The sequence below is a fragment of the Rhipicephalus microplus genome, chromosome 10 (genome assembly GCF_043290135.1).
Source record: "Rhipicephalus microplus isolate Deutch F79 chromosome 10, USDA_Rmic, whole genome shotgun sequence".
NCBI lineage: Eukaryota > Metazoa > Arthropoda > Arachnida > Ixodida > Ixodidae > Rhipicephalus > Rhipicephalus microplus.
In genome coordinates, this window is record NC_134709.1 from 28331688 (window position 1) to 28358478 (window position 26791).

General features: G+C 46.4%; 1 protein-coding gene across 10 annotated transcripts in view; it reads right to left on the reverse strand.

The window, feature by feature from the left end:
• The window catches only part of LOC119180681 (lysine-specific demethylase 4A), a 73726-nt gene that overhangs the window by 24838 nt on the left and 22097 nt on the right, over window positions 1-26791 (reverse strand). For 5 of the 10 annotated variants that reach the window (XR_012886488.1, XM_037431802.2, XM_037431807.2 and 2 more), the window contains exons 8-17: window positions 25939-26242; window positions 25416-25577; window positions 22673-22825; window positions 17906-18068; window positions 12003-12271; window positions 11128-11326; window positions 8024-8100; window positions 7141-7305; window positions 4803-5054; window positions 2621-2794 (exon numbers count right to left, since the gene is read on the reverse strand). Coding sequence is in view for 9 of the 10 variants with exons in the window: in XM_037431802.2 (XP_037287699.1) it covers window positions 2621-2794; window positions 4803-5054; window positions 7141-7305; window positions 8024-8100; window positions 11128-11326; window positions 12003-12271; window positions 17906-18068; window positions 22673-22825; window positions 25416-25577; window positions 25939-26242 (1918 nt within the window). In the remaining variant the exon portion in view is untranslated. The remainder of the gene's footprint in view (window positions 1-2620; window positions 2795-4802; window positions 5055-7140; window positions 7306-8023; window positions 8101-11127; window positions 11327-12002; window positions 12272-17905; window positions 18069-22672; window positions 22826-25415; window positions 25578-25938; window positions 26243-26791) is intronic. The other 5 variants (XM_037431803.2, XM_075875316.1, XM_037431806.2 and 2 more) reach the window with 4 other exon arrangements.

Consider the following 26791-nt stretch of genomic DNA (forward strand, 5'->3'; position numbering starts at 1 on the left):
TTCACTGTTTTCCGGAGTTATTTTTCGCTGTTTTCGTGCGATGGCAAGCCCGAAAAAGGCCGTTGCCGACCATCGGAAATACAGAAGTAAGAACAAGTTCAGAGGGAAGCGGCGGAGGACGTACAAGAAAGCCACCGCCAACGAAAATGTCCGCGACGGGCCAGCGGCCGGTAGGCCTAACATCGACCACGGCAACGTCGACCATGGCAACTGCGACGACGAGATCAACGCTGCAGTGAATTTTGTGAGTGCATCGCAGAAAAAGATCGCGTTATTCGAAAACGACGTCAGGCCGAATGCCGATCGTGCCGAAAGCGTAGTGCTGTGCGAGTTGGGTGCATTGACGGCCGTCGTCGCAGGCGCGGCATGCCCCGTTTGTCACGAGAGTAAACTCGCAGTTCGGGCACCGAATAAAAAGCGGAAAGGCCTTTCGGCGTTTCTGGAGCTACACTGCGAGAATGCGGAGTGCTCGGAGAGCATCCTTTCGTCCGCGTACTCGTCGAAGCGGGTCGCGTCAGATGGCGGCCGCGGTGCAAGCAGAAGCTACGACAGCGGGAGTTCGCGTGACGCCTTTGCCGTGAACCTGAAAGTGGTGCTTGCAGCGCGTGCCGTCGGTATCGGGCATGAGCAACTTTCACGATTTTGTGCAGTAGTTGGATTGCCAAACCCTATGCACCATAAGACCTTCCATGCTATCGGCAAAAAGATTCACAGTGCGGCAGTGAAGGCTGTCTGTGAAAACATGCAAAGGGCACGCAGCGTCACCAAAGAGGTGGCTGGTAACAGTGACGTGCCAGTCATGTTTGACGGCACATGGCAAAAAAGAGGCCACAAAAGCCACAATGGTGTGGGAACTGTAGTGTCCTTGGACACTGGTTTGTGCCTGGACTATGAAGTGCTTTCCAACTTCTGCCTGGCGTGCAGTTTGCATAACGACATGGGAGGCGATGAAGAAACATGGCAGGCGTTTCATCATCCCGTTTGTGAGAAGAATTGCGACTGTTCTTCGCATGCCATGGAGGCCGAAGCTGCAGTGCGCATTTGGCAGAGGACTGTGGACTATGAGACACCCCTGCGGTTCACCATCTTCCTAAGCCATGGAGACAGCAAGGCCTACAACGGGGTCTGTGATGCCAACGTGTACCCTGACACTCCAATTGAAAAAGAGGAGTGCACCAACCACGTGGCGAAACGTCTGGGCACCGGCCTGCGGAAGCTGCCAACGCCACTTCCACGAGGGGAGAAGCTGAAGGAGACCACCATCCAGAAGCTTCAAACTTACTTTCAGGTGGCCATTGTGAACAATCGGGGAAATGTCCACAAGATGTACACTGCCATATGGGCCTCATGTTTGCACTCGTGCTCAACAGACGGTGCTGGAAGTCACAAGTTCTGTCCTGCAGGCCCAGACTCGTGGTGCAAGCACCGACGTGCTGAGGCGCAGGGCCAGCCTGCACCGTGCCACACCCCCCTCCTGACCAAGGCCCAGGGTTTGGCAGTCCTCCCAATCTACAAGCGTCTCACAGATGCGAAGCTGCTTGCCCGGTGCCTCCACGGCAAGACACAGAACGCGGCCGAGTCCCTGAACAGCAAAATATGGCTGCTGTGTCCAAAGACCCGGTTTGCTTCCCGGACTGCTGTGGAAACAGCCACAGCCATTGCAGTCCTGTGGTTCAACCGGGGCCACGCGAGCTTTGAAAAGGTGCTGGAAGAGCTTGGGGTGCTTCCTTCGGAGGCCCTGGTTACCCTCAGCGACCGCCGAGACAGCATGCGCATGCACAAGATGAATGTGCGTCAGACCGCTGAGGCGAGGGCACACCGTCGCAGTGCAGCCAAGAGGGCCCGGGTGGAAGAGTCCTGCCGCACCAGCCGGGAAGGGAAAACCTACGGTGCTGGAGAGTTTTAGACAACTGATATTCCCTCTGGACATGTGTGTATGTGTTCAGCACAAGTTTCGTGCTACTGCGTTTTTCATTTTTGTAAATACAGACTTTCAAACTTTCAAACGCGTTTTTCTCATTTCGCAATTTTGGCCAATTTGCATTTTTTGCGGGAAGTGTTTCGGGCACTTAGAATGGTCATACGACGACGAAATTTGGCACACACATTGAGGAGAGTGCGTAGGGTGCCGATATCTACTTGAATCAGCACAACCTATCAGCTGTAAATATCTATTAATAAATTTAATGGTGGTCGAGTGGAAAAAAAAGGGTAGTTTGCTACACAGATGTTTTTTTCATAGTTTCAAAGTTGGAGCACAATTTCTAGCTAGATATCGGCACTCTATGGCTAATAGGGAGCAAAAGGAGCCATTGAACAACTCTCTGCATGAACATTTAGTATGCGCGAAAGTTCCCGGAAAACTTATCAAGTTTCACCATTACTTGAAACACAACTCCCAAACTATTGCACTTATGTAAAAACTGATTACAGATTTGGAATCAGGAGGAAAAACTGCATCAGTGGTCCAATTTCTGAAGCTCTAAGTTGAATAACAAAAAAAAAGTGCTTTCGAGGAGCGTCTCCCCTTAAAACACATGGATGACAGTTTCTCCCATCGATGAACCTCAAAAATGTAGGCGCTGCCTCCTGGCATGTGCCCAAATGGTTGCACACTTACCACTATGTCCACTGGCCGTAGGTTATCGCACGAGGAGTTGTCTTCAAAGACGACCGAGTACAGGTCCTCTCTGCGGCACTCCTGCACCCGTCCCCAGTAGTAGCGGCCGTTTTTGTGCTTGGCCACCACACGGCTGCCGGGCTCCACAGGAGGAAGGGGCTCGGCCGGAGCGCGCTGCAGTGAAAACAGTAAGCCCGTCAAGGACACTTGAAATATTGCCCGCATATTTATGCATTTTTGTAACTGCTACAATTGTTCATATATGCCAGTTTGAATTGTTTGTAATTGCTATAAGTAATTGCCCTATGTTGTAATAGCTTTGCAATTGCCCTAGGCTTTAAATTTTAGCTCCCTCACATTCTTGTGTCTACGCTTTTTTTTTTTTTTCAGCAATCATTCGTACTGATGTGTTTAGTATTTGCTGCATTTATGAAGGGTGTTGTATTCAAAGTTAGTCCAATCATTTGTCCTTTGTCCTGTGAACTCTGAACCCCCCCCCCCAATCCCGCCCCCTATGTAATGCCCTGTTTAGGGCCTTTAAGTGCTGATAAATGATGATGATGATTGCCCACGAATGGCTCAATGCTTCAGTAAGATTTTCTCCAACGCTGAATAAGCATGCAAAAACGTGCCATGTAATGATGTCTTCCCAAGGCTTGGTTATGCTGACAGAAACGCTTCACACAGACTATTACAGTTAACCCTTTTATAAGAGGCATGCTCTGGGCAGCAATTCTCGTGTCTTACACGAGATGCCTCTTATAATACAGTCAAACCTCAATATATCGAACACGGATATATCGAATTATTGCCTATATCGAATGGTTCCTATATCACGCGGGAAATCGCATGTATTATTGATTTTTTTTATTTCGAACAAAGTTTGACATATAATGGATATATCGAACTCAGCCACCCCAAACCGCCCGCGCTCCATTGACAGGCGGCGAGCTTTCCGCAACTCTCGAAAGTAGCGGTAGAGCGGCGGGCGTTTACGAATGCTGCACACATCGATGGCGCCGAGAGCATCACTTTAACGTAGCGGCGTACGCGCGCCGCAGCCTTGCGGTAGAGGTTCCTGAGTGAGGAAAGTGAAGAGAAAAGTGCGAAGCTCTCATTTTCTTTCAATACGAAGGCACCGACACGGCTTCGCGCGGGGGAAGCGGGAGTGGGAGGTAAAGATTGAGGAGGAAAGTATAGGAGGGAAAGGACGCAGACGACTGTCTCGGACGCGGCCCGCGCTGCCGCCGGGAAAGGGAAAGCAGTCAGGCGAGCTGGCATGGGCGCGCCATGTGCGCGCTTTACACCCGGGCTCGCGCCGCAGCCTTGCAGCTTGTCTCTATGGTGTTAACGGCACACTGCGCACTTGTTGCAAGCTCCTCCCTCGTAGCATCGGCAGGCATCGGTCGTTGTGCTCGCAGTGTTCGTGCGTTCGGAGTTAGGCCTGTCGCGCGCTGTGGTGCGCGACAGGCCTAACTCCGAAAGGCGGAGCTCACGGATGTGGAGATTGTCGCCGAAGCTACTGCTGAGCAGCCAAATGAAGACTCTGCCGAAGTGGATCCCACAAGCGCTGATGGTGCCCCGCTCCCGACATCAGCTGAGGTCGTAGCTGCCTTGGCCCTTGTGCGCCGCCACTGCGGCGCGATTGAAGGCACCGGCCTATCACTTATGGATCGCGTGGACTATATTGAGGACGCAGTCGTCAAACACGCCATGGCCAACAAAAAGCAGGCTACTCTTTTTCAATACTTTAAACCAACACAATAAATACTATGTTTGAATCTTTAAGTGAGTATTTACTGCACCACGCTTGAACGGTTCGTTGGTCGCTTTCAGCAAGCTGTTGACGCATTTTTTTCGTGATTTTTTTATATCGAATTCTGGATATATCGAACTATTTCGCGATCGTCGCGCCGTTCGATATATCGAGGTTGGACTGTACGCAGGGCACCAAGTATGCACTTTCTTTACCCGTATTTTACTGGAGGCACACTAATGTCTCTTATACCCATTTGTTTCTTAAATTAGTGTCTTTTACAAAGGAGTTCAACTGCATTTGCAGCAAAACCTGGAAGACATGAAAAAATTGAAAGCCGCTGAGCCCCATAACCGCGGTGTGTTGCTGTTTTGAAGGAACCTAGCATGCTGAGTGCAAATACTGCTGGACCACAGCACACGCTACCTCCCGTGGTGTGACAAGTGGTGAACGAGTGGTGTCCTCCCTGACCTTGGTGTCGCCCTGGGTCGAACCGTGCTTGATGCACTTGATGAAAATGGGCAGCGGCCAGTCCGAGGTGAAGAACGAGACACCCGCCGCGTGAGCGCACGTCACGTGGAACGCCGTCGTGCACTTGCCCGACGTGCACTGGATGCAGGCGCCAAACTCCAGGGGACAGCCGAGCCGGTCCCGTAGCTTGTGGCAGTATGTGCAGCGCTGGGAAGAGCAGGAACACGGGTTCATGAGGGGATGGCGCACAGCACTCCCGCGGTTTAGAGAGACGACCAATTTGTATAGTACAGTAGAGGCTCATAAATTCAAGATTAGTTCATTCGAACTTACAATTAGTTTGAGCTGATGCCCTCAATCCGGAACAGCCCTCTTTCTATGAGAAAAAAAACTTTCAATATTTAGAGCACCTCGGTATCCACGATGAATTCGAACTGGGAGCACCTGGTTTTTCTCACTCCTCGAAACAGTTGGCCCAGAGTGCCCACAACGTGTTGCAGAACCGAATCAAACCACACTTACTAGAGGCGCAAAAAAAAACAGAACAGAAAGGAAAAGCAGCATTCCTCAGCAGATAAGAATTCACACAATGGGCTGGTGCTTGAGGTCAAGCTGCGATTAATGCCTATAGAGTTGCAACAGAGAAAACGCAAGCAAATGCAAGTTGCTGTTTACTTTTTACTGTGATTGCATTGACTCATCATCATCATCATCAGCCTGACTACGTCCACTGCAGGACAAAGACCTCTCACATGTTCCACCAGTTAACCCGGTCCTGTGCTTGCTGCTGCCAATTTATACCCGCAAACTTCTTAATCTCATCTGCCCACCTAACCTTCTGTCTCCCCCTAACCCGCTTCCCTTCTCTGGGAATCCAGTCAGTTACCCTTAATGACCAGCGGTTATCCTGCCTACGCGCTACATGCCCTGCCCATGTCCATTTCTTCTTCTTGATTTCAGCTATGATATCCTTAACCCCCGTTTTTTCCCTAATCCACTCTGCTCTCTTCTTGTCTCTTAAGGTTACACCTACCATTTTTCTTTCCATTGCTCGCTGCGTCGTCCTCAATTTAAGCTGAACCCTCTTTGTAAGTCTCCAGGTTTCTGCTCCGTAGCTAAGTACCGGCAAGATACAGCTGTTATATACCTTCCTCTTGAGGGATAGTGGCAATCTACCTGTCATAATTTGAGAGTGCTTGCCAAATGTACTCCACCCCATTCTTATTCTTCTAGTTACTTCAATCTCGTGGTTCGGCTCTACGGTTATTACCTGCCCTAAGTAGACATAGTCTTTTACAACTTCAAGTGCACTATTACCTATCTCGAAGCGCTGCTCCTTGCCGAGGTTGTTGTACATTACTTTCGTTTTCTGCAGATTAATTTTAAGACCCACCTTTCTGCTCTCCTTGTCTAACTCCGTAATCATGAGTTGCAATTCGTCCCCCGAGTTACTCAGCAATGCAATGTCATCGGCAAAGCGCAGGTTACTAAGGCATTCTCCATTGACTCTTATCCCTAACTGTTCCCATTCTAGGCTTCTGAAAACCTCCTGTAAGCACGCGGTAAATAGCATTAGGGAAATTGTGTCCCCCTGCCTTACACCCTTCTTGATTGGTATTCTGTTGCTTTCTTTATGAAGCACTATGGTAGCAGTTGATCCCCTGTAGATTTCTTCCAGAATGTTTATATATACTTCATCTACGCCCTGATTCCGCAGTGTTTGCATGACGGCTGATATTTCTACTGAATCAAATGCCTTCTCGTAATCTATGAAGGCTGTGTATAGTGGTTGGTTATATTCTGAGCATTTCTCTATTACCTGATTGATAGTATGAATGTGGTCATTTGTTGAGTAGCCTGTTCGAAATCCTGCTTGTTCCTTTGGTTGATTGAATTCTATTGTTTTGCATTGACTATTCCATGTAAATAAAGGTGTTTTGAAACACAGAAATAGCGTTAAACATTTAGACATTATGGCTCACTGCTCACATGAATACGTCGATGCTTGTTCCTGCCGCAAGCCTGATCAATTAATTATGTTGGCTGTTAAGAGCTCCATGAACTTGAGCAAAATCACCTGCCAAAGAGGTGCAGTAGCACCTAATTTGAAATAATGAGTCTAGAGGTGGCTTCTTTGACTTCTACAAACACAGTGTAGTGTGATGTCCTTCATTGTAGCGCCTGTCCGCCAAATCAAACTCCGCTCAAGTGCGAGTACAACCGAATGAACCCTCTGCATCGACCACACAGCGCAGCCACCGATGCATGTCATAAAACACAACTTCCAACTCACCAGACGGGCCCTCTGCGGTGTGACTCGGAGAACGTCCACGGGAGAACGAGCACGCTGGTCGATCAGGTGAACCTCAGGCACCAGCAGGGCACACAGCAGGTGCACCCAGCGCCCGTGAGTTGTCTGTTTCAGGGCACCCCCACGCAAGGAGCACAGGCAACACTCCTGCGGGAAAACAGAAGAGAAACATGTATTGGGGAGTACAGGTTGCTGCGAAATGCTCTTACTAGGCGATTGTCTTTTAATGCGTCAGCATTAGGAATGCCGAGACAAAAAAAGGCAGCGCGTGCGCGATTGCAGTGAAGTCAGTTCATGGCAGAGTTCAACAACGACAATTCAAAGCGAGCTGTTGACTTTTTTTGTTGGGTAATGCCAGAAGTGTCCACCAACAGTGACCATGAGACTGCATGTGGGTGCTTAAAAGCCATATGCGGGAGGTGGTGCCATGACAGAGAGGGAAGCCTGAAGCGACTAACAGAAGCAACTGAAGACAAAAAAAATGTAGCTGACAGATTCCCATATCTAACAGTCTATCCCAATAAGGCACACCCCGATAGTTTTTCCAGTACATAAACGACGAACAATCAAGAAGCATGGACACACTTTCCATGTTTATGACTAAATGGGGCGGTAGGTTCACCGAGACGTGATCAACTCTGACAAACCCTCAAACACTAATAAACCCACCCCTTGTAATGAAGGTCGAAACCCATGGAAGCACTTCTTGCTTGGAAAAGGCTCTTTCAAAATAAGAATTTTATAGCAAAAATAACGAAGCTACAAAATGCTCGTGTACAGGAGGAGGCCATTTATAAACTGCAAACAGACTATTAGTAGTAGCCAATTCTAGGGAAACAAGTGTACATGTGAGGATAAAGCTTACCACACTGATAGGCTGCACAGCGCATCGGTCGCACTTCCAAGTTTCCTTGATGACAGGAACCGTGACACCATAACAGTCTGACAGAAGATGGGCAGACAGACAAAAAAAGTTGTTTTATGCGTGAGAACTGTAATATTCTACAACCTTGAGAATGAGCGAATTTCAGAACCAGGTTTCATTTCTTGATGCTTGCAACAACTGGCACAATCACTACAACGGCAAAGTACACAATACCATTTATTTTCCAAGTGGTCATACCTTTATATAACAAACCTGGATATAATGAAATATTGGTTATAACAAAATGAAGAACTAGTCTTGTATAAGGTATAATGTTAGAAATATGCTTCTGTAACGAATTTCTGGAAACTTATTTTTGTGCAAGATTAAACTTTGTTATAATGAACTTTGAGCGTATATGAAAACTTCACTTGATCTCATTTTTAATAAAGCAGCTCAGAGAGTGTAAGTTCATGGTTTCAGCTTTTATAGCACAAAAGTTATGAAGATTAAAAATTGCACTTTTTTATTTATTCCCCCAAAAAGCAGCTTCACCCCATACACAAGGTGGGCGAAAAGGAATTAACCTTGTTGCAATTCTGCCCTCACTGATATCCGTATCGCGAAGAACACTGTCGCAGACTAAATTTGTAACAACAAGTTTTCCTCCAGAGTTTTCTCGTGATCCGCAGTGCTACCAAAAACCAAATGGTTGTCATACGTGAGTAAACGCTGCTTTACAAGACAGCCGCAATCTTTCAGAAAGCATATGATCTAGTGTTGTACAATACTCTGAACTTCACACTCTGTGATCATAACTCACAGACACTACGAGAAGAGTCACCATACCTACCGTAATTACTCGAATCTAACGCGCACCTTTTTTCCGGTTAAGCCAGTTCATAAATCGCATGCGCGTTAGAATCGAGTACGAACAAAAAAATTACGGTCAATCTATTGCCATCGGCAAATTCAAAATGGCCGCCCCCTATGTGCGTCGGCATGGCGCGTCGGCCATTTCTGCCTATGTGTTTCCCATGTGCGGCACTTCGTACGTGTGCTGAGGAGTTCATCTAGTAGTGCATTAGCATCGACGGCGTGGAAGGGCCGACTCCAAAAACTCGAGTGCACCACGATGCCGCTTTTAAAAGAAAAGTCATCGCGTGTGCAGAAACGGACGGAAATCGGGCCGCATCGCGGTCGTTCGGAGTTCCCGAAACGTGCGTGCGGGACCGGCGGAAACAAAAGCAGAAGATTGTCGACAGCAAAGCTTCACGCAAAGACTTCAGTGGACCACAGCAGGGTCGGTTTCCGCAAATTAAAGAGCTGCTTGGCGAGTATGTGTTTGAGCAGCGAGCGGCACAGCGGCCCGTGACGACAGAACTGCTCCAAGTGCGGGCTATGCAATTGGTCTTAGAAAAAGGTCTAATGCGGAGCCAGTTTAAAGCGAGCAGGTGCTGGCTAACTAACTTTATGAAGAGGAAAGGCTTTTCCCTCCGAAGGGGTACATGCATATGCGAAAAGTTTTGCGGAGGAGTACGATGAAAAGCTTCACAGTTTTCAGAGGTTCGTTCTAAACTTGCGGCGCAACAACGGCTACATGCTTGGGCAAATTGGGAATGCCGATCAGACGCCTCTTTACTTCGACATGCCTGGCACCACAACCGTCGAGAAGAAGGGGGCGAAGCAAGTTCGCGTGCTGACATCGGTCCACAGTAAAACTACAGTGACGGCAATGCTCTGTTACACGTCAGATGGGCACAAGCTTCGCCCGTACCTCATATTTAAATGGAAGACGCTCCCAAAAGAAGTCGTTTTTTTGTTTCGAGTGGTGTGATCGTGCAGGCCAGCGAGAAAAATGGGTGCGCGTTGCAATCGATGCCTTACGTTTTTTTTTTTTTTTTTTCGCGGTGGAAATCGGGTGCGCGTTACAATCGAGGGCGCGGTAGAATCGAGTAAATACGGTATCTAAAGATCGTACACTCCTGTTTGCAAAGAGTTCGGCCAGCAAAATGTTGATGTCAGTGCATGTATTAAAACTAGATTTTGTCATGGCCCCTTCGATAGGCTCTGGCTACACGTTACCAGAACTGATTGCAAAGGCCACATACAAAAAGAAGAAGATGCTGTGCGATCTGAAATAACCTATTGACAACAATACAAATAACAGGGCATGTTTTATTTCTAAGGCACAAAGCATTCATTGCTACTTGATCTAAAAAAATAAAAACAAATAAATAAAAGGAAAAACGATAGTCACGTCAGAAGTGATCATAGCATTGAACAGTTGCCAACCATTAACGATGCCACATTATCTTCAAAACCTGTGTCCCCCCTTAATGAACTGAGCGACTGAGCTTCAGCTTCGCACTGTCTCAACTCCAACGCAAGCCAGTGGCAAAAGCAGGGCAGCGTTATTGCCAACGCTATGAAGCAATGGCAGCCACCATGCTTACTAAACAGTGGCGGTCTCTGGCGGTGCCAACGCTTCTTTCAGACTTCATAAACATATTTTTATGTTATGAAAATTCACATGTTCAAGATCGCGTTTACTACATGGCATTCAACATCTGAGCCTGGAATTGCATCGTCACATTTCATTTAAGCGGAAGGGCACAAGGAAAAGTGTCCGTTGTGCCAAGAATATTTATGCGCGGACGCCTATGAACTGCTGACGGGAAACAGAATTTTTCGTTGTACCAGAAATTTTGTTGAACAGGTGTTCGTTGCAGCGAGGTTCAACTATAGTGCTATCATCAACCTGCAGCAACGATGGCCAGACCATGGCTAAAATATAGCCCGACTTGGTCGTGAGTAAGCATCCATGTGTACAGACGCACACTGACACTGACAAAGTCTTTCTGGCCACTAGGCCAATAGAAGTGCCTTTTTTTCTGGTGAATCCTCGTGTGATTTTTTTTTTTTCAGGCTCTCAATTCTTAAGATTTTTCAGCAATTCCAAAACAGCCTAAATAAATGGCTAGTGAACGTATTTCTTGATGCGGGTGCGTCTGTTGCAAGAAGTCTCACCGCCGGAAGATTCCATGACATTGCACCCGATGCATGGAACAGAGCACAGTTCTGAGAGATGTAGCATGACTCACGTTTGTGAACACAGACTGAACAGGAGGTACAAATGAGCAGCTCGCTCGACTTGACGTCGGTGTCGGGAATCTCTGGCATGCCCACTTCGGCACTGGTCACCACGTCCAGGCCACCGTTTACGAAGCACACTGCGGGCATCCACACGGCACTAGACTCCGGCACTGTCGGCTGCTCTCTGGGCGTTTCCTCGCGTGAATACTGAACGGCAGGAGAAGAAATGCACGAAACAATCACCACTCGTTTCTTCAAACCACCTAACATAGAATCAGCTGGAGCAAGGTCACATTCCCAGAAAAGGTCTCATGTGGGTGAACTTTTCTCTACCATTACATTTCATAAGCAAGCACCCCAGTAAAGGCGCTATAAATAAATGCTTCACAGCGAGAATCCAAGGGCACAGGGATCATCACGTGGTGAACACTTGCCCACCAGAAAGGTGAACACTTGCCCACCAGAAAAGGTAGCTGAACCACATGAAACGTAATAGGGCACCTTCACATCAAAGCAACAGCAGGCAGAAGGATAATTTGTGTAGCAAATTAACAATGCTATAATACCATACCAAAAATGCTTCTTGTCATGAAAATAAAGTTTAGAGACAACAAAAAACATGGTTAAAATAAAATAACAAAAAAAAGGTGGCCAAAGCTGCCTTAAAATTTGAAAATGTCTTCTTGGCCTTTTTTAGATTTTTATTTTTAATCAATAGCGATAGATCCCACTGTATTCAAAGAGAGCTATCGACTGAGCAAGTTTGAAGAGCTCCTGTGCCAGAAAGCCCTCCTCCCCACTCAGTAACAGAAGATCTTGTGAAATACGAAAACTGCAAGTCGGACCTTCACTTGCGGCTCTAATAATAAACCTATCACCCCACCTGGATTGGTCGGAAGAGCAGGCAGAGGGCACAGTGCGGCTCGAGGGTGGAGGAGTACCGGTTGAGCTGTCGCTCGGCATACAGATTGGCCGGTCGGAAGCTCCACAGGTCCATGTACGGCGCTGCCCAGCTGCCGGGCTCCCTCGCCCCGAGACTGCCGTTGCCATTGTTGTTGTTGTTGTTGCCACCACTCATTGTGGTTGCGGCCGCACTGCTGCTGCTGCTGCTGTTGGCCTTTGACCCAGAAGTGTCCCCTCCGGAAGACCACCCTGGAAGGCAACAACAGAAGGAATTCCCCATTCACCACATATTTCCCGTAGATGGCAAAATGCCCAGATTCCTTTTACCAAAGATTATCTGAACTGATCCAAAGATCTAGACTAGATTTTTCGTTAATGCACAGGCTGTGTTACATTAACATGACCCAATATTTAATAGTAGCTAGAGCTTTGCCGAGCTAAAATTGTGATGATTATGACACGTGCTCTAGTGTGGAGCACTCAAAATAATTCTATCTGCAGAACACACGGTACTCCAGCACGCCGCACAGCATATTGTGTTTATCATATTGCGACCATTAGTGGCAAATTATTACACAGGCATAGGGCACTTGCCAAAATGTCAACACAACGGACACGAGAAAAGTGACAGGACGAACACCAGACTGCACCAAAATGAACACTGTCGACCTTTGTCACGCCCCCGGCCAATGTTGACATTACTGGCCACTGACTCTTCACCATTGAAGGTGGAGGTGCCTTTGGGAACAAACTTTATTGTTTCTGGTGGGATCTTGATAAGAATTGGCACAGACACTAAGAATGGCCTCAGAGTGCTTTCATAAAAATTTCAAGGCGATAACACAAAAACTTGATGAGAGACAAATTATTTCTGGATTGAACCTTATGGAAGGGCTGGAGGATTCATAAAATGACCTAAATAGTTGGTAATTACTGTATGCACAGCTAAATGCATGTTGAAGCGGGCTGTATTTTCAAAATATATATATATATATTTTTTGCAACACTAGAGCTTGTAGTTTTTTCTCCAGCGTCACTGCAATGAGCACACTCGCACCACAAACAAGAAGCCCTACGAAAGAGTAAAATGAAAAAAAAAAAAAAAAAAAATTCAAGCACAGTTAAGGAGCGTCGCAAAACGAACGTAATCAAAATCTTTGAAGTGGTTGCCAAGATATTTGCTCCACGAGCTGAGCATAATGCCAAAAATATAGAATTGAGAAAACTACCTCACAAGTTTCACCTTCTCTTTACGTCTCTAAAACACCTAAAAATTGTGATCTTTGGTTTGTCTAGTGGTATTTGACTTCTCAGACATATGAATTCTGTCCAATGTGCCTTTGTTGCCCTTGACAGAAAAGACTGTAACTGAATAAGGCCATATGCTGAAATGATTACATATTTTTCTTGTGTTCAAGCTGTCATTACTGTAATTAAGTACTTCTTAATTACAAATAATTACTGAACGATCTTTATACAGAGACAGGTTCACGGCATCAGAAAATGACTCGCACCATGACAGCCTATGCCTTCTTTCCAAATAACGAACAGTTATGGGCAGGAAACATGTGGTACAGGAATGTTTTTAAGAAGTTTATTGATATTGATAGACGCGAGTCGGTAGATAAAAATTCGTACCCCTGCTTCATACATGTTCTTTTGCCACTCTAACCGTGAAATGCATCATCATACGGCCGGTCGTAGAAACACTAATCTACAAAGCTTTATGGTAATAAGGGCTGCAGCGCGAGCACGAAGGTGCTAGAAGAAACAGACGAAAGGCGAGACACGGAAAGCAAAGAGGACAACACGAGCGCTGAAACATCTATCTAGTTTAGTTTTGAATGACCCCTACCACGTCCGTAATTCGCAAGAAGTTGTCAGATACCTCAAGGATCATAATCCAATTGGGTGCCCTGTTTTAAGTACAGCGCTCGTGTTGTCCTCTTTGCTTTCCGTGCCTCGCTTTTTGTCTGTTTCTTCTAGCACCTTCGTGCTCGCGCTGTAGCCCTTATTACCATGAATTCAAACCAACTAGCCCAAATAGCCATTCTTCTTAAAAGCTTCAATTGTTTCAAAACATTCATAGATGCTCGCGGCGATACAAAGTATGGCTCCAAGCTCATCTAAATCATATCACTAGAACTTATTGACAGTACTCCATATTATAGCGCGGCCACAGAGACAGTGCAGCCGGCGCGTGATGTGCTTGACGGCGTTCGGTGATGACGCATGAAATGTGTAGCTACAATGACGAAAAATGGGCGCATGCTGTGCTTGGTATCACATTTTCGAGTGCCGACGCACGAAACTGCTAGCCCCTGTGTTGAGCAATCCTTGGCAGTGAAGGGAGGGTAGGTCTCATGAGCTTGATTGTGGGATCCGCTGCCTGCATAAAATGCCCATCCGATGTTGCGAGGATGGGCATCGTTGCTTGCAAAGAAGCACGTTGCAACTAACGCATTAGCGCTTTGTTCTTACTCAAAGCCCGAGGTTCGTCTCACCGTCAGCGGAGTTGGGTCTAAAAATGACTCCAAGGGCGCGGTGCACGGTCTACAAGGACGGCACACCATAGCCATCTGATTGATCATCCACTTACAGCTTTTAACAAAAGTGTAATTACAGTTAAACCTGTTTATAATAAAGCTCCATATAACGAATTCCTCGATATAACGAAGTTTTTCTATTCACGGCCGTCGATCCACAGAAGCACATACATTTGCAACCTCTGTGTAACAAAGTAACAGTGGGAGACAACCTTGATATAACAAATTTGCCCCATGGAAAATCTAAGAATTTTGCTCCGCATTTTGTATTTTTGGTAAGAGCATGCATCTTCCGCAGCTGCTTCGCTGCCGACCAAACGTAGAGCGGCGGCGGCGGGAACGCAGCGCCACGTCGGCATGAGGGGGACAGGTGCGTCTGCACCCCGTGAGCCTGGGTTGCCGCCGTTCTACCTCACCCTACTTAAAAAAAAAAAAAAAGCTTTTGCACATTGACAGTGCCACGCCTTTAGGTAGCGTCACATGTGCGCGGCTGCACTGCATATAGAGGGGGCTTTACCGAATAGTTTTCCGCGATATCCGTGTCCGTGTCCTTCGCTCTTCATTTTTCACGCCGTGCACGCGTGCATTGCACACGAATGATGTGGCCCCCCCGACGATGTTCAGCTTTAATTGCTTTTCTTTTTCATTGCAATAGCAATTATGTATATGGACAGTCTCGGCTGGTTTTTTGCAGCCATCATTCATCGTATATGTTGACGCATATGTAATGAAAACCCAAAAACAAAGCCACCCGCGCTAGGCGCCCAGCTCATCACGCGTATTTTGCCCCACGAATAGGGGGGGGGGGGGGTAAATACACTTGCGCTTACCCTTCGGTGGGGTAAATAGCGCCCTTTCAACGTTGACCGAAACGATTGCATTTAGTTGCCGGGTACACAAAGATCACTTGGCTCGCTGGACAGGCATCGTTTGCGAAAGCAGTGCGCTTTTTAAACACAGCGAAGTAACAACTGACGCACTTGTTAGTTCTCACTTATTAAGTTTTCTGCCTCGTTCTTGTTTAAACAGTGCATTAAGTGTCGAGCGATAAACACTGCTAGTTTGCTATTGTCCTGTGTATGTTGTTTTCGTGCATCATTTGTGCAGGAGCAGCGCGCTGCACGTTTAAATCTGCTTGCCGTTCTAAGCGTAATTACATTCATTGCTTCGTCCTTGCGGCAGAACTGTGACTTTTCTTAATTTCGAACAACCGTGTCCTCACCACCGAGGGGATGCCAGATTAGCCCCGATTGAAACTCTCCGAGACAACGGTGACGAAGGGTCTTGAAAAGGTGGACTCGTCACACGCTTCCGTTTTGCGCAGCGCCAAGAGTTCGCAGGCTGGTAGCTTTTGCGATTAGCCGATTAGTTCTGGCAACACGACCACGCGTTGAATGCAATACAATGAACGTGATAGCAAAAAATTGTAATGTTATAAGAAGTAAGGCTGGCAGCCAACTTTTTTGGATCCGATATCGCGGAACACCTACAAAATGCAGGAGTGAGTAAATACCGTCGCTCCAGGAAAAAGTGCTTTTTTCACACAGTCCCTCCGCGTTGAAAACATACTGATACTCGCCGAGATAGCAAGCGCCCCAGCGATTGCGACCACCCTTAAAAGCAAAGTTCATTATTGCTACTCAAGCGATGCCCCCCCCCCCTACCCGCATTGTTTCATGCTCGTTCAAGACAGGTGGTTTATTTCCTGTTTGAGCATTCGACGGCAGTTCTAACAACACGCGGGAGATGTTATACACTTTTCAGGCAATAAAGATAGGCCGACTCATTTGATCTCTGCTTCTGCAGCGCTCGCGCGCTTTCGCCCGCCTGTGAAAGTTATGATGCGCGGGGGCATATGTATTATCAATTTGGACCTATTGCGGAAGTTGGCAGCGACGGCAAAACCCACCACGAGTGCCCATATAATTGTTATCGCAATAATAACGCAATTTTTTACAGTAAAATAAGCGTTTTTGGTTTGCTCTGCCTTCGGTCCCTCTTTTATTAATATTTGCACGCTTATTTTCCAAATTTTCGTACGGAACCTGCATATAACAAAACTTTCCTCATAATGAATTTTTCCAGAAATTTGTAAATTTCGTTATATCCAGGTTTAACTGTATATGCTAAGTGATTGTCAAGATGTGAACACATCATGTAGAGATTTTAAACAGCCGTGTGCTCACGACGCATAAGCAGCAGACGGCGATGTCCCGGATCGAGCATTGGGCCTGTGGCGAGGTGAGCCGAGGCAACATAAATTGCTCAACGTAAAATTCCTCAATTAAAATTCGTCAACGTAAAATTCCTCCTCAGGCAACGTAAAATTCCTCAAGCATTTCCTTTTTGCGCATTTTTGTCTGAACAAAGAAGCCAGCTGAAGTGGGGATTTGAACACGGAAAAATGCTCTTTCTGATGTGACCAAACGGCCAGCTCCCAGCCACACTATCACGAAGGCATAATTTTTTGAAAATCGTCGTTTTCTCGCAATTCCAAGAATAATTTCTGCCACCTAGGAGGGCAAAACAAATCTTTTGAAGCACTTATGCATGGTTTTCAGAGTAGGTATTTTGGAATTGGATAGAAAAAGGGTTCCTATGTGTGTCAAGACCAGGTGCCAGGGTCAGACCCTACTTGTGAAAGTACGCTTCCCGATTTGTGTGCATCAAGGCTGTGTCCAAGCTCACCTAGCCGGTACCACACGGTGCATTGTGAAATGCAACAGGGCTCAGGAAGGGAGTTCGAGGACGAGCAAACCTCTACAATTCGGCCTTTTCGGTCATCACACCCTGGCTCCTGCCTTCACCAGACTGCTAACAAAGGACACTAAAGCAAGTTTACAACGAGCGCTTGGCATGATATCATTCCCACCCAGCTTGTCTGCCTTGCTTACAAACACTTCCTGCTCAATTACCAGGTCACGTAGACAATACAATAATGTTTGAGATTTTATTTGCTAACTCCAGGATATGATTATGAGGCACGCCGAATTGGAAAGCTGCAAAATTTTGGACTCCTGACATCACACAGTACTCTTGACATCGCAGGTCTTTAGAACTTCGCTTCTTCAATATGCAACTGCCATGTCGGGGATCAAACCTACAACCTTTGGCTCAGCAGCAAAAAAAACTTTTGCTTCTAATGCCAAGTTCTTGCGTGCGCAAAGTTGCTACAACCGCTACGCCCGCAGCTCGTCTTTTGTAGTACACGCGCCGGCCGCAGTTGCGTGGGGGCTGAGAGGAGGAAAGAGCCAACATTCTGTGAACGCGCTGTTGGGCGAAAGTTCCACACATGAATTATAAATTTTTTTTCTTTTACACCATGACTATGACTCACCTTCGTCACTGCTGTCTTCCCCGGGGCCCTTGATGAGTGCCGGATGCGACTTGTGCTTCTTGGGTGCAGGGTGTAGGGGTTGGCGTCGCACGGCCGTGCTCAGGCACAGCTTGCGCGGCATGCCGGGGGTGCGTGTCACCTCCTCCTCCTTCTCATTAGCCACCTGGAGTCGGAACAACGAAACCAACAAAGTCTGTCTGCATTTGTAGCCTGGAATGTTGCTATTCTGCACTGCAGAGCTCCCTACGAAATTTACTGCAGTGAACTCTGGCACTGGCGTTAGTAAAGAAGCACAGGTTTATACAGGCTAGAACCAGGGTAAAATGACAGAGCACGATGTACTGGGGGAATTGTGACTTCATTTACGACCACTTGGTTTTCTTCAATGAATACCTAAATGCAAGAGCACTGGTGGTTTTGCAATTAAACATCGTCAAAATTCCACAGGTATACCTTGGTAGTTAAGCTGCAATAATGGGTATGATGGTTGCTAGGGCAGCATAGGAGCAATAGACAAGGCATTGATTAACCTTACATCTTTCTGGCTTTTAATTAAGAGCTTTCTGACATTATCACATGGTTGAATTTCAGCAAAATACTGTTTAAATAGGTAAAACAAGTTGCAGCAATTATGAATCTACATACATACTCAACTATATTGCTCTGTTTATAAACCCATGACTGCCCGGAAATTCAGCAAGGTGATGAGCAAGACCAAGTAAATTAACAAGGCAATCATCCATCACACAAAAGCAAAATGATGGCAGCAAAAGAGGTCAGATGAATCGGCAGTTTTTTTTTTTTTTTAACTGTATCCTGGACAATGTCAAACTTCGCCACATTTACATCTCTTATCCACTTATACGAAGCAGCTCCACGTTAACACAAAAAGTTTCCAATACCTTCCAACACAACATGTACAGTAAAACCTTATTGATTCAAACTCTGTTATTTCGAAATCCTGCTCAATTTGTAGTATTTTCCCAATCCCATATTTTGCAACGCAAGTTTCAGTGAATAATTTGAAGTGGCAGTTAGCACCAGTCCGGTTAATACGAAAACTCTGGGTGCAGTGTGCCAATTTCTGATATCAGCCACGAAACCATAGAAACGACAGCCCTTAAGAGCCACTATGCAATCCCGATATCAGCTGCAAAACCGTAGAAACGACAGCCCTTAAGAGCCACTATGCAATGTACTGTGGCGTTACTAATGAGTGGCTGCTGAAGCACGCTAACCTTGATACTTCCACTCGAAAAACAAAATTGTAAAAAAGAAAAACCGGTTGCATGATTAACTAAAATATGAGCGTGCGAAAAAAAAAAAAAGACATGCTTCCCTGCAACACAGGGAGTACACGCGGGCAGTATGTTGCATGCATCTTGCAATATCAGAGCGTCATGATTTACCCATTCTTTCAGGGAATATAAATAAAAATTATGAAGGACAGTGTGGCGGAATTCGCAATGTTCGTGAACCTCCAAGTGCCAGTTGCTCCTGCAATTTTCACACTTGCACTGCTGGCAGAGTTCTTGTCTGCAACGCCTACTCCGAAAACTGTTTGAAAGCTTCAATGATTATATTTTCCAGCCAAACTACATCACCAGTTTTGTCACACTGTCCATTATCAAACTCTTTATTTTACAAGAAGGAAGTGGCGAATGATCGCATCATGACGTGTTGACGCAGCAAGAGGCAGACAACATGCTGCCCGCGTGTTACTGCTGTGTTGCAGTGAAGATGTCTTGTTTTTCGCAGGTGCACATTTCGGTTAAATCATGACGAGGGTTCCCCCTCTCTCGTTGTTGGCAGCAACGAGGCCACTTTGTGGCGAAATTGTGACCTGGTATTGCTGGAGAACGTGACCATTGGAGCAGCGAAAAACCATCTCCGATTACTTTGAATAATTTCAAGTTCTGTTAATTCGAAAACCCACTTAATTCGAAGATTTCTTATGCTCCCAGTGACTTCGAATTAAAGAGGTTTTCCTGTATTTTTTTTTTCTTGGTGGCGACAGTTTCTCACTTGCCTGTCACAACTATCAAATTGTCTTTCAAAGCAGCATGCACCACTTACTATATCACACACTGAACACAAAGGAGAGCTTTAGGTCCTCGTTATGAACACCTTTACACGTTGAATACCACAAACAGATTTGAGCAGCAGTACCGCGCTACACAGACATCTTGTTACAGTGATCGCAAGAGGAATGCCCACAACTTCCAATGCAATGAAAAAGAAGAGCTGGTTGCAACTTAATAAAAAAATGTAAGTTCTGACCACAGAGAGAATTTGCATAAACGCTCCCTCCAATAACACCAACCCACTTTCACGACATCGAGCATCACAAGTGTTTCAGATAATTGACTTTCCCATACACACACAAATCTGCTGCTGGTTTAGTGGCAAAAACTTGGAATGTCCCGATTAATTCGCACAGTAATGATGACATCGCTTCTCAGCCAAGTGTAATGTTTTAGGTGCTAATATACCCATTACTTACACTAGCCGAAAATATACTTACGGTTCAAGCGTAAACCAGCCAGCACAACTGTCTTTCACCAGTGAGCGGGAAGCGTACAGCAGTTCTGTGGGCTGAGCTTACATTTTTTGGGAGATTGCGCCCACTAGAGTACATGCAACTTGAATACGGGCACAATGACGTCAGCTACCGCAAATATTTTTACAAGGCAGCTTTTTTCCGTAAACAAAAAGTCATGCAACAAGCATTTGCAAGAAAAGTGATGTTCTCCCAGAACATCACTTCGGTACCGAAACTGCCATTTCTCTTGCCAGGGTTCTAGCGCTTGGTAAGCAGCAATATGCACACGAGCTAATACTTCCCAATGCGCTGGAGAAAGGGCAAGCTGTCTGTCAGGGAGACGGAAAGGACAGCACAGACAAGTGAGCATGCAGGCATTGATAATGCTCTAAGCGAAAATTGGAAGGTGGTGGGCTCTAGCACGACACACGAAACAGGCAGGCAAGTGGATGTGCCCCACAGTTTCAAATTATTAAATGACAATGCTCAATGCAAACATGACAATATTTAACACACGTAACTGAATATCTTTACCAGATAATTGCCATTGCTTTCTTCAAGTCTGTTTCGAAGCCTTTTTCAAAGCCGTTTGGTCAGTGATCAATGCAGCGAGCCCAAGATAAACCAATCAACATGGGCCAAAAGTGATAGCAGGGTTTCGATACACGTGACAAAGTGCATTTGGTCGTGCAGCGATAGTTTCAATTATTAGTTTTATTAATAAACAAGAGGACAGGGAGCAAGCACTCAAAAGCAGCGATCTCTAGGAAAAACGAAGAGCTGTCCAAAAGGCTGGCAAACAGGCTCAAGACCACACTTTTCCGGTCTCTACGTGGGCACAGCCCGCAACTAGGACTGCGTAGTTCCTTAGACCCTAAATAATCTTTGTTGACTGACTGACTTACTGAAAAAGAAATGAACTAATGCATGCGAATTCGAAGTAGCACATGCATGCACCAAAACCCCCTCCCAAGTACATTTACACAGGAGAGCATCGTCTAATGCAGTCCTGAGCTCTTCTGGCACAAAATGACTGCTGATGCAAACGACACCTTGTCGAGGTCAGACCAAACTTGTGAAAGTCCGCTTCCCGATTTCTGTGCATCGAGGCAGCGTCCTGGCTCACCCAACTGGTCAACCCTTTGCACGGCGACATGCAACGAGGGCCACGAAAGGGAGCTCAAGGACTAGCTAACCCCTACAATTCGGCCTTTTTGGTCATCATGCCCAAGCCAACGGTGTCGCAGCGGCATTCAGTCATCCGAGAATTTTTCGCATAAAAAAAAAATTTGCTTTTTCAAGGAAACCGTTTCGCTGCATATGTAATTCTTCACAGGCTTCAGTGAAATTGTTTGACACCCAGATATGTTTTCCATTTCGTATTCTGTTTTCTATAACTGAATTTCCCTCCCCTCTTCTTTTTTTCCTGGTACATAAGGCTGCTCACAACCAAAATATAGTAGTTCGTTTGCGCGTCCCTCCGTGAAGTCTGTTTCTTTTTCCCTTGCCTTGCAGTGAGTCCATCACAACCATGAAGATGTACCAACTAGCCTCCCCTGCTGCCTTATTATCTTAGAATAGCATTCTGGCTTTGGTTACTCTGCTGCGAAAATTAACAAGCTCCACATTTGATTGATTTGATTTGTGGGGTTTAACGTCCCAAAACCACCATTTGATTATGAGAGACGCCGTAGTGGAGGGCTCCGGAAATTTTGACCACCTGGGGTTCTTTAACGTGCACCCAAATCTGAGTACACGGGCCTACAACATTTCCGCCTTCATCGGAAATGCAGCCGCCGCAGCCGGGAATCGAACCCACGACCTGCAAGTCAGCAGCCGAGTACCTTAGCCACTAGACCACCGCGGCGGGGCAAGCTCCACATTTCCTTTCCAGCTTCACTACTGCGTCCCAACAGTTTCTGACTAAGCCTCCAAGATACAGGCAACACGTTTGCCATCTCGGAGGCCATAAAGAGTTATAACAAAGTGCCAAGAGATCAGTGACACACAGTGGTAGAGGATTACTGGAACCGTTAGGAATCATGCACAAATCAACGAGTGCAGTACAGACAGCATGCCAGTTTAAAGGGTGCCAAGAGAAACATAGGCCGTAGAAAGAACAGTGGCTAGTAAGAATCGATTTGCACGTAGAAGTGAAAGGAGGGTGTGTGGCTGTGTTTCCCAAAGGGCGCCGAGGTGCGGTGGTGTACAGGGGAGAGGCCCACCTTCGAGAAAGGAAGCGCACTGGTCTCCTCTGGCGGGGAAGGAGGAAGAAGCGGTGCCAAATGGTTGGGAGAGGGCGTTGGTGCGGGAACAAGTGCCTCCACCGGAGTCATCAGGGACCACTGGTCGCCCAGACTACCCCCCGGTCCCAGGCTCTGTGGTAAAGCCACAACAGCACCAGGAGTCAACCACGTTGCTTTGGATCTGCCGTTTGCTCTGGTATTCTACGCATACAGCGCCTCCTCACACGTTTCTCTAACAAGGCACACGCTGCAGGGCCCTCAGAAGAATCCTTCAACTTTAACGTGGGCTGCTTGATTTTTGTTTTCACTCTGAATACGCGCAGATGCCGCCATTTTTACAGCTTTAAATGTGCCATAATCAGCACATGTTATGAAATCCAACTGTTACGAAGCAGATGACATTAGCCTTTGAAGAAGTCAATGGTTGGGGCAGCCCGGCTGATATCCAATAGATATTCAAACACCAAGTGCCTAGGGCCATCAGCGTTCGACAAAAAGTACTGAGAAACCTCTGGAATTGTAATCACTCAGCTGCCATGCGAATGTGGGGTGTTACATGAATGCAACCAATCTTGATGCCTGTGCCATCACAAGTTTTAGAGAAGTTACCGACTGAACTTCACCTGAAATTCCAGGCGATTGTAGCTTTTTTAAAGTCTAATGATACACTACAATGAGTACCCACAGACACCCACAACCATTGCAAGTTGTTGCACTTGTACCGAATTATGTTGTTTAAGATGATTTTATGCTTAAAAATCTGTATTGATCACGGAGCCATTCGAAGCCTGGACAAATCTTATGTACATCTCATTCCCACATTGGCTCAACACTACAGTACAGTAAAAGCATAATAATGCAACCCTAGTTAATTTGGAAAATTGGATAGTTTGTACATGTTCTCAGATACCAGGAATTGCTTGCATTACTTAATGATATCAAACTTTTTCATACTTTCTTCATGTTTGGTTGCAAACCTGCTAATGTGTACAATCTTCGGAGCAACACAAAAAAATATAAGAGTAAAAAAAGACAGCATTCGCAAACACCGCGTGCCTTCAGATAGGCATGGTCACCGTCCATGATTATTCATTGGAGAACCAGGTTCATTTCAGCTTCATTTTGAATCAAGGCATTGACAGCAATGTCAGAAAATTCAAACGCAAACGTGGTGAAAGCTTTCGAGTGTTAGTCGCAGTCTATATGCAGGCATAAAACTCACTTGCTACATTGGATATGGATGAAGGACTCGCCACCAACAACTCCCCCCCCCCCCGCGACCCCCCCCCCCCCCCCCAAAAAGCGCCATGTGTGCATGATTTATGTTGGTGGTGGCTGTAACTAATCAGGGATCTGCACGTTTCTGCTAATGACACGAGACCTTGAGCTCCTGTCGCATTGAGAACAAAGTCACGAATGACAAGAATTATGGCTTTTACACTCCTATTGTGTGTAATAAGTACTAAATATACATATTTAAGAGGAAAATATAATAACCACTTATTTATTGTTTTCCTGAGACTTTCGATTATTTGGCATTTGCTTAATTCAGACATTTTTTCCAGCCCCATGAAATCCATATTTAGGTACTTTTACTGTACTGGCAACTGATGTAGACTAGCAACTAAGCTTCCTGAAGCAATTTTTGTAGCAAACCATGGCAAAAGCTGCATCTAAATGATATGCAGCCAGTTTTGTGGCTCTCCACCTGCCTTGCATCTAAGTTTTTCCGTCTTCTCCAGTAGCCAACGGGGGCATTGCCGCCAAGATTAGCATTAGCGATGGTGCACATAGAAGAGAAGTTCTCCATGCTGATGCTTAAAATATCTGGGCTAGGTCGAGGAATTCGACAACGTACTGTACATGATGAAGCACTGAGGTCAGCACAGCAGGCATAGGATAACAAAAGAAGACGCCAATAGACAACTAAACTAAATTTCACCAAAGGCCCTAGCAAAACAAAAACGCAGCTACATTGCACACATTGCGCTAGCATTCAGCCATAGCCGACCCAGAGCTACACTTATCTGCAAGGACAAGCCTATGTTCCATTGTCCAAGGAGGTCGACCACACATGACCAATGTGTCGCATGGTTCCCTCATGACAGGTGCATCTACAACGGAGGTCAATAGCGGCCTAGATACTGCAGTGGCCAAAGCAGTGCACTACTGCCGCAGCAGATTAAGGTGTTATAGCATGATGCATAAGTGGCTGTTTCATTGCACATCTACAAACACAATGCCGCTGACCTTATGTGTAACAAGCAGACACTACAGTGCACTAACTACAATGCTGCATTCATGTACATTAAGGTATCAGATAGTCCAACTAGGGGAAGAACAGTCACTCTGTCCCCCCCCATCGACCAAAGGTAGAAGTGATTATTTGGCCAATGCTTGCTAATTATTCTCTCAAGAAGCACACCAAATGGCACTCTCGAGAGAGAGCAACTTACAAAAAACAAGAATAAAAAACAAAGTTGAGATCGCGAGATAATGAATGGCCTTGAATGTGAATCAAGTGTTCTCCAATGTTCTCGCTGGTCCAAGCTAAAGCACCGACTTACGCAGTATTGCATCTTTCAATCAGGGTCATTTGTGGTGGTGTTTCAGGCAAAAACAAAATTTCACTCGCCCAATCCCATCCATGCTTCATCTCTATTGCCTACAAATACCGGACCACCGATCATCGCCGTCAACCGAGTCCTCCAACGGAACTCACCAATGCGGGCAGCTCAGCAGTGTGCTGGTACACATCCTCACAGCGTTCGGCGGGCAGCTGCGTTGGCTCCGACTGAGAGGGAGCCTCGGCAGGGGACGCCTTCAGGGGCTCCAGTTTCGGAGGCCCCTTGTATGCCAGAGGCTCCACCACTATGCTCAGCTCCTACACAGTGAGAACGCCACGGTTCCTCTGTGCGCTACCGCAAAAGCATCTCAGTTCAGTCCGCATCGTGCGAAGCGTTATCAGAAGCAGACAGTGGCATATAACTTCCTTGGCTTGATTCCATAAATTGTACCAGAGACGAGGCATCAGAAAGCTGTGACTGCAAAGCGTGCTGTAAGCAAAGGCAAGCATAGAACGTCGCTGACTACAGTGAGTGGCTGTCCCTCTATCACCAGGGTGCCGTTTTCTCTACGCTCTAGCTCTGAAACACGACGCATGCACAACAATTGCACATTGCAACTCCTGCTGCCTTAAACGTCGACACAGAACACAAACTACCCAGTCCCCAGTAATTGCTCACCTGCATCAAGCTAGTGTACTGGGCGGGGTTTCTGCTTGCCGGCCCTTTAATGGGACAGGCATCGCCATCGTTGGTGCTGTTGGTGCGAGGCTTGCGAGGCCGCTTCTTGTCGCGACCCTGTGCTGCCCCCTTGGGCGGGCCTTTGCGCTTGGAGAGCGACCCCTTGGACGGCCGCCGCTGCTTCTTGGTGTCTTCGTCGTCCTCGGGGTCGTAGATCTCAGTGCCGTCAGTGTCACCGGCATCCTCCTCGGGCACGAGACAGTGTTTGGACAGCACAGGGTGGCGCTTTGATTTGGACTTGATCCTGGGCAACATGGCCAACACGGTGAGCTGTACTACCAAATTTATTCGTCGCTGCTAAGCCGCAAAAACCAAGACTCCGACTAATTTGCGGTGGCCCAGACAAGTACCGAAAATGTGTCACTAATGTGGAACTTTCAATTATACGTCCCCCGGTGTCGCGACGACCCACATTTTACGAAGAATCAGTTTGGTCTTGGCAAAATACCAATTGACATGACGTATTAAAACCCTTGGTTATTCGACACAGTTTTACTATGATTTTCAGATTTCGCCCGAAAAAAAAAAAAAAAAACACATTTTACTCTGATCAAATGTCGACCAAATATTCACGAGTGCTAAATACGAACATGTGTTGCACTAGGTTCACGACTGGAAAAGTAGAGAGTGAGACAGGATGTCTTCTTAGAATAAAAAATTCATTCTCCTGCAAGTTCTTGCACTCTGACGTATGCCTCGATCCCGTGTGTACATACTGGGATTGTTATTTAGTCAAGCTCTATCCACGCAGAGTAGCTTCTGCTGGCCGAAAAGCTGATATTTTCACGTTTTC